Raw genomic sequence first — 8,047 nt, 5'->3', positions numbered from 1 at the left:
CTGAGCTGATATGCAATATCGCATCGTGCAGACTGAGTCAGAAAGTGTTTTACCAAAATTTCAATCGATTTGATAAAACATGTAACTGAAATGGCCACTATGCTTCGCGTACTCGGAAGAACCGGCTGAATCCATGCTGTGGCCTTTCGATTGCAAAGCGCTGTTTCCGTACAAGGTTTAATGTCGATAACTGGAGAGATTGACTAAATCGGACTTTAAAAAAATGTATTTACCAATTCTGTTGCCTCAGCGTTTGTTTGTTTGTTTGTTTGTTTATTTGTTTGTTTCCGGAGAGTCAGTTGCCTCACGGCTGTGAAACTAAAACAGTCCAAACAAAATAGTCATAGTAAGCTGTACTTTTATCAAAGTAATTTTTGGATTTGTACTTTTATCAGTTATTCCCTTTCTCACGTCGAATTTTCTCTACAACCGTCTGAGGTGAAATAAGCGTGAGATCGCCCCTCACGCATTTGAAGTACATAAATTAAATACACATGTAGACTAATAATGTACCACTGAGTTTTCCGGTATGAAGACGAAAAATATTCAGAGTTGTGTCCCTTCCCATAGCGGAAGTGAGCGGAAGCCGGTAAGAGTCATGTGACAAGAAGAAACACAACATCACATGACTTTGTGTAACTGATCACTACCACAACTAGTTTCGACAAGCAACCGTGTTCGCTGTAATTCCAACGCCTTTGTTTTGATCGCAGTCGTTTTTTCATCATCCAAAATGCTCGGTAAAATTTTGCTGGTTGCGCTTCTTGCTGCCTGCAGCGCGAATATCTTTGAAGATGGTCTCAAGAAGCTATCTCCTCTGCGAAATGGCGTTCAGCACTTCGCAATGAACATTCCCCAGGAAGTGAAAAACGAAGTGGACTCCAAAGTCGGAAACAAGGCTCAACAGCTCATCCAGAAAGTTCGCAGCTCTCTTCTGTTGAGAGGGACGCCTCTCGGTTCTTTCCGTCCGCAGCAAATGCTGCCCTTGTTCGTAAGTCACGAAAATTCGTTGCTGTGAATGGGATTTCGATTTCGAAGGACTTCCCTTTGTTCCGAATGATTTCTTACTAATTTTTGACGTGATGTAAGTAAGAAATGATAGGTCTTATTCCAGCCAAGTGAGTGCATTTCGTGGAAGAGGTTTTTTTTCGCCCCCTGCAAGCTGGGAATGCAGGGGGAAGGGGGGAGGCTGCGGGGGGGATTTTTGATGCTACTGATAGTGATAGTGGTGATGATCACATGACATTGAGTGATTGACACTTTGATAGTTTGAAACTAACTTTGCTGCACCTTCGAAAATAAGTTTGTGTGTGTGACAGGTTTGTTTTTACTGATGTTTCTGGTATTTGTTACACAGGGCCTGCTGCCTCCTTCAAACCAGAAGACAAGTGGTTCAACGCCAAAGAGTCCCCTGAAACTGACCAGCTACAACATCGTCAACTGCTCGGCAGCTTCTGCGGCCAAGGCCAAGTTCGTCATCAAGCAGCTGAACATCAGCCCTGACCCCGTAGTGCTGCCCGGCACCATCAACTTTCAGTTTGACATTGATGTTCTCACTGACATCTCGGCGCTTGAGGTATGCTAGTGTACTGTGCTGAAAATAAAATGTAACAGTAGACCTACTCGTAGTAGTTTATTTAAAGTGAAAGGGTGCTGCCAGGCACCATCACCTTTCGGTTTGACATTGACGTTCTCACCAACATCTCTCCGTTTGACTGCACTGAGCTGAAAATGAATTGACCGATGCGAAAAGTTTTTAAGTTGACAAATACTGGTGCATGTGTGTATGACTGTGAGAGAGAAAGCGTGTGATTGTGGTGCATACATGTGTGCATGCTGGCATTTTTTTCTCTCCAATTATCATATATATATATTATATTTTCCCCTTATAGTTATACTTAATTTCTCTTGTCTTACTTTTTCACCGTGGTTTCTTTTCAATCTGTTTCTTTTTTTCTTTTTAGGCTGCTCTGGACTTGAGGGTGAAGGAAGGTGGTCAGTTTATCCATGTGCCCTGCATCGGTCAGTTCGGTTCCTGCAGCTACGACGTGTGTGCTATGCTTCAGCCTGTCACCGCCTGTCCCCCGGAGCTGGTTGCCAACAAGGTGCCCTGCCATTGCCCTTACAACAAGGTCAGTTTGGGGCACGGCGCATGAATTATTTCAGTCTTTAAAGGTATATTCCTCCCCTTTGTATTGTAAACCATTTTAGGTCTACCTGGCTTTCTGTTTCACCCTTCACTGGCTTCAATGGCATTTGAGAAATGTGCTCATCCAAAAATTCCAACTGTGAAAATAGAATAAGCAGTATGTTGATTCTGGGTATGTGCCCAAGTGGAGGGATGGTTTTATCCCATGTTAGTGGGCGGGGATGTAGCTCAGTCGGTAGCGCGCTGGATTTGTATCCAGTTGGCCGCTGTCAGCGTGAGTTCGGCGAGAGATTTATTTCTCAGAGTCAACTTTGTGTGCAGACTCTCCTCGGTGTCCGAACACCCCCGTGTGTACACGCAAGCACAAGACCAAGTGCGCACGAAAAAGACCCTGTAATCCATGTCAGAGTTCGGTGGGTTATAGAAACACGAAAATACCCAGCATGCTTCCTTCGAAAGCGGCGTGTGGCTGCCTAAATGGCGGGGTAAAAACGGTCATTCACGTAAAAGCCGTGGGAGTTTCAGCCCATGAACGAACAAACAAACAAACAAAATCCCATGTTAAAAGTCTCGACAGGACTGAGATTGTGAGTTGAACTGTTTCCGCGGAAAGGACTGTACCACTATTAGTTTAACCAGGCATGGGAACCGTCAAATGATAAGATGGGTTATTTTCAGATGTTGCATTGTTGTTAGGCTTCAGTTGATAAGAAATTTGTTGAGAGGATGAAGAAACGCTTGCCAATTGCCAGTCTAATGTGTTGCTTGCTCATGGTTAAACTTTTAAGAGCTATTTAAACAGCACACCTGTCTGTATATATCTGCTCAGACAATCTCAGTACTGTAAACAGTCATATTTACAGACTTTATGCTACTTGGTTTAAAATCAGACTGCAAACAACATTACCCGCTATTACGAGTTAGTCGTGTGACAGAGAGTTTTCTTGCACACGAGACTGTAGATGTCTCACGACGGCGTAGCCGAAGTGAGACAGCAGCAGTCGAGTGTGCAAGAAAACTCTCTGTCACACGACTAACTCGTAATAGCGATTATGTCTCACAGCATAGGCATAGAAAGACAAAAATGAGTTTTTGGGGACGAAATAACAGGCACAAAACAAGACTGAAAAACACAATTGCCCTTTTACACATACCCTACACACGCATGCGCGCAGAAAATAGATTCAATGCGTTTCGTGTCTTTTCTGGTTGAATGCATTCAACAAAGTATCAACCAACGTTTCTGAATCTTTCAATGAAAAAAGATAAACTTATTTTGAACCAAATAGCACATACCAACGAAAGCTAAACACACAAACACACACGCGCACTAACACAGATTGAATGCAAAGCGCGAACGAACACGGAGGATTTTTGTAGGTCAGGTCGTGGGAAAGTCCACCCGAAATGTTCCACAGGGAAACTGGTTGTGTTTGTATTGTTTATTTTCTCACAGTGATGTTGATGGTTTTTACAGTGCCGTTTTGAAAGAATATTTTCCGAATTTGGGGCACACTTTTGACTTTTGGTTCGTTTATCTCGTCGAAGTAACATTCGAGTGTTTCTAAATCAAAACCTTCCAACACCGCTGGTGCAGATTAGACCTGCCTGACTGTCTGCGTGCGTGTTAGAGCTGAAGACGAAGCCTCAATCGCCAAAGCGTCACCTATCTGTAGGTCCTGAGCATCGGACGGATGTACGTTGATACGTGGTGAGATCCGCACGGAACTGTCTATGCAACTTTTCCTAGTCACAGGTGTAAGGTTCGACCTTTTCTTTGAAATTTCGTCCTCTGTGTACGTAGCAAAGCGTTTTGCCATTTTTGGTTTTCGTTGCAGACGACGATAGTGAAAGTAGTACCTATTGTTTTGTTTTGAACTTTCGTATTCAGGGTTCTTATGAAGCTTGGTAAAGGGACTGTGTCGTTTAAGTGGAAAGTTGACGAAGCTTTTGAAAACAGAAATTGAATGAAGAAGAAAATGTGGCTTTCAGTTATATACAGGAGAACGGGGTTGGTGTTATTCTTTTTCCGTCAAACACTTAGTACACAGATAAAACGTGATTGACTGACCAAGGCCTGTTGGCACACTATTCAGAATGCACAACAAAATGTAACAACGCTTTGATACCCATTTTTCTACGTTCGTGATCACTTGAAATGAATACTGAAAACATAAAGTGTTTAAGGTAGTAACTGAATGTATGTGAAGGTAACATTTTTCAGAAATAAATACATAATCAAAATAATTAATTTCGGCATCAAAGCGTGTAACATACAATCTTGCACACGTTTGCTTTAGTAGTGGCAAAGAAGGAATGCGTGTGACATTTTTATATTGCACACAATAGTTGCCAGGGGATAAGCAGCGGATTTTATGGTCCTGAATTCCTTGGGGTCAGGGGTCTAAAGGCTAAGATATGTAGTGTATTTTTGTTATGAATTCTAAGAATGGACCGTTATTATTTCTTGCAGGGTACCTACAAAGTTCCTGGACTCAGTGCTGACATCAGTGCGGAAGTGTTTGTCCCTGCTGACTACAATGCCACAGTCAAAATGACATCTAACGGAGAAGAGGTCGGCTGCTACACTGCCACCTTCACCATTGAAGATTGAGCAGCGCAGGGGACTCAACATCTGTTGTTCTTTTTGTGTGTGTTGTTTTTGTTTTGTATTTTCCGGGGGGGGGGGGGGGGGGGGGGGGGGATGATCTTTTCTCAACCTGTAATTTTTATCTTGTTTTTACAACCTGTTTTTCACTTTTTTTGTTTTGTTTGAGTGATGTATTGTGTGTTACATACTTTTTTGTTCACAAGTTCTGGCCTTCTTTTAATTTTTTAATTTTGTATGTGCCTTGTCCTAACAAGTATTTTTCAAATGAGGTTTGCGGTGTCTTTATGTTTTGCCTTCTCTTATGTTTTCCTTGAGTTAATCTCCAGGAAAAGTCTATTCAGCTACTCAATTATTAATTTCACTATCAAGAAACTGTTAAAGCTTTTTAGCGCTGTTTGTTAACTAACTGTCGGAGAGATTGGTTCCGACCCAACGTAGCTTAACCTTGAACGGTTGAAAACGACGTTAAACACCAAATAAAGAAAGAAAGAAAGACCCAACGTAGCTGATGCGTTTATGCTCTGTACCGATAGCAGAAGCTAGTCTTGAGGATTTTTCACCTTGTTTGGATAGAAAAGTTTGCCTGCTAAAATGAAGGTTTAGAGCTTTATTCAAAGGATGGTTATTTTCTATTTTTGCTTAGACGTGTCTAGCTGTTGTTTTTACTTGTACAGGCTGTAGGTAAATGCGGAGTAATTTAGTAAATGCTTTTTGTGTGAATTTCATCACATACCCTCTGAATGCACTGTTGTCTTTCTTACTAATCTGATGGATTTTTTTTTATGTGTACACATGATCTGATTGACTGTGTCTTTTTCCAGTAACTTTTCTGCTTTGAAAAAAACTTGATACTTTTCTATTTTTATTAATGTGTCGTTTTAACACAGTGTTACTTTCACTTCTGTGTGTCGCTTCTATTTGGGGGATGGAGGGACAACAAACTTCAGTGCAACCTGTACTTGTTGTTTTTGTTCTGGTCTCATAGATCTTAAGTTTGGAGAGTAGGGATCTGCGATTTTTCAGCGAGAAATCCACCTGAGAATGTTTGTGTTCTGAAGGTAATCTCAAGAAATATATAAATCTTTTGTTTGTGAACTGATTCCTGTGCTCCCTTCTTCCGTTTTTATCTCATTGAGTTATTTTCTGCTTCATTTTGAATACTCTTTTTTTGTCCGATATACCCATTTTCAACCATGTTTCCGTTTCCTTGGCCTTGTACCTTGGAAGGCTGAATAGCTTCATCTTGTGTTACTCAGGATTTTTTTTCTCTCATTGTGATTGCATAGCACATTTTGGTGCTTATTGTATGATGTGAATCTGCACAAACAATGTGTTTCTTAATTGCATGTAGCTAGTCCTTTTTTTTGTCAGTCATTATAGCTGGGTGTTTTTTTTTTTTTTTAACTGAAAGTGTTTCGTTTATTGGCTTTTAGTGCTGGTACTTATCCAGGTTTGCAGGATTTTGATCATCCAGATTTGTATAGTTTTAAATTTGTACATTTTAAAACATTCCAAGGCCTGACTGTTTTTGGATGCAGAGTCCAAGTATGGGGAGAGCACCCTAAATATTGTTTTAAGCAGTGGCAAGAAAATTCATCCAACCAAAGAAATGGTCACTTCAGAACAGCAACCAACCAAACTAAGGTGTAATAAGGTTACAAGCAACAGCTTCTATTTTGTCATAACAAGGGTATTTGCCCGACAATCAATAACATTGCACTATGTCTATACATGCATTAGGTGCTTACCCCCCGCGGGTTAGGGGGAAGAATTTACCCGATGCTCCCCAGCATGTCGTAAGAGGCGACTAACGGATTGTGTTTCTCCTTTTACCCTTGTTAAGCGTTTCTTGTATAGAATATAGTCAATGTTTGTAAAGATTTTAGTCAAGCAGTATGTAAGAAATGTTAAGTCCTTTGTACTGGAAACTTGCATTCTCCCAGTAAGGTAATATATTGTACTACGTTGCAAGCCCCTGGAGCAAATTTTTGATTCGTGCTTTTGTGAACAAGAAACAATTAACAAGTGGCTCTATCCCATCCTCCCCCTTTCCCCGTCGCGATATAACCTTGAACAGTTGAAAACGATGTTAAACACCAAATAAAGAAAAGAAAGCGACATTGCAAAATACAAACCTGTGTTTGTAAACTAGTCACAGGTGCTGTACTTTCCATTTGTAAGATGCTGCAGGAATGGCATTACCTGATAATTGTCTGAGCAAAGGATAACAAGAAGGTAATTGCCTGTATTTTATCGTTTAAAAGGGGCAAACGAAACATTGACCAAAAGTTTAACCTACCGACAGATATTAAATTTTGGTTTCAGACTATTGTTCCACAAATATAACAGTTACACCGTTTGAGTTGAGTTGATGTCTGCCTGACAGATTGGCTGTATTTCTGGTTGTTTTTTGTTGTTTTTTATTCTGGGAAACTAGAAAATCATTGCGTTGTGGTATGTACTGTAACAATAAAGAGCAGTCGGTGACTTCCTTATTGTCTTAAATGATGTATGATACAGATGCATTTACAGCCTGGCGGTGACCTTACAAGCAGTTTTTTTGCTGCTTCTGATATGACGAAATCACAGGACAAACTTTGGTCTCAAAATTCTATGTCGGTTCCCCAAGAGACATGCAGAAGAAGTATCAGAGTTTGACAGAAAACTTTTGTCCAAATTTTGTAGTGTCAGACAAAATTGCACATATAATATTTGCGGTTTTATTCACTTTAGTAAACATTGTTGAATGAGTGTTAGTTCGAAACTCGTATAAACAGATTTTTAATCTCTCAGCTTGCAGATTTCTTTAGTAATTTCAGTGAAGATTGAAATAATAACTGTCTGTGGTGTACACATTTTGTTTTTGATTGTAAAAAGTTCTTAGTGGTTGTCACATTATGCAAACAAGGGGTTACATTTCATTCAAATTTGTGATTTATGAAATAAAGTTATTTTTTACAACGCAGTTTGTTTTATCTTGTCCTCTCTTGCTCATGTGTGTGTGCGTGTGTTACAGCCTTACTGTACCAGTTTAATACTTTCACACTTTCCAAGATCATTTATACATGTATATATTTTTGTTGTCAAAAAGAATGATGTTTCCTTTGTTTGTTGACTACCGGTACTTTATCATGTACATGTTTGTACCGTGATGTTTGATGTCTGTTTTTACTCAAGCTTGTGACAGTTTAAACTTTTTGTTTTTAAGTTTTATTATTTTTTTAAGCCTCACTTAAAGTGCAGTATGTTTGATAGAGCAAACACACATGAATACATGTGCCCTCCGA

At 40.0% G+C, this 8,047-nt stretch overlaps 1 protein-coding gene across 1 annotated transcript; it reads left to right on the top strand.

Moving 5' to 3' along the window:
• Positions 1-586: 586 nt before the first annotated feature.
• LOC138969471 (ganglioside GM2 activator-like) lies at positions 587-7,725 on the top strand. The gene is made up of 4 exons (XM_070342262.1): positions 587-991; positions 1,358-1,576; positions 1,965-2,132; positions 4,623-7,725. Exons 1-4 carry the CDS (start codon positions 734-736, stop codon positions 4,761-4,763), a joined length of 786 nt encoding a protein of 261 aa, XP_070198363.1. The 5' UTR covers positions 587-733; the 3' UTR covers positions 4,764-7,725.
• The last annotated feature ends 322 nt before the right edge of the window (positions 7,726-8,047 follow it).

Source organism: Littorina saxatilis, linkage group LG6 (genome assembly GCF_037325665.1).
Source record: "Littorina saxatilis isolate snail1 linkage group LG6, US_GU_Lsax_2.0, whole genome shotgun sequence".
Classification (NCBI taxonomy): domain Eukaryota; kingdom Metazoa; phylum Mollusca; class Gastropoda; order Littorinimorpha; family Littorinidae; genus Littorina; species Littorina saxatilis.
Note: the sequence above shows the minus strand (reverse complement) of the source record. Positions and strands in the feature narration are given on the sequence as shown.

Excerpts from the sequence above, each read along its gene's own strand:
- LOC138969471 (XM_070342262.1), top strand. The coding sequence starts at position 734 with ATGCTCGGTAAAATTTTGCTGGTTGCGCTTCTTGCTGCCTGCAGCGCG. Across the intron at positions 992-1,357 it reads AGCAAATGCTGCCCTTGTTC|GGCCTGCTGCCTCCTTCAAA; the intron begins GTAAGTCACGAA and ends TTTGTTACACAG. Across the intron at positions 1,577-1,964 it reads CTGACATCTCGGCGCTTGAG|GCTGCTCTGGACTTGAGGGT; the intron begins GTATGCTAGTGT and ends TTTTCTTTTTAG.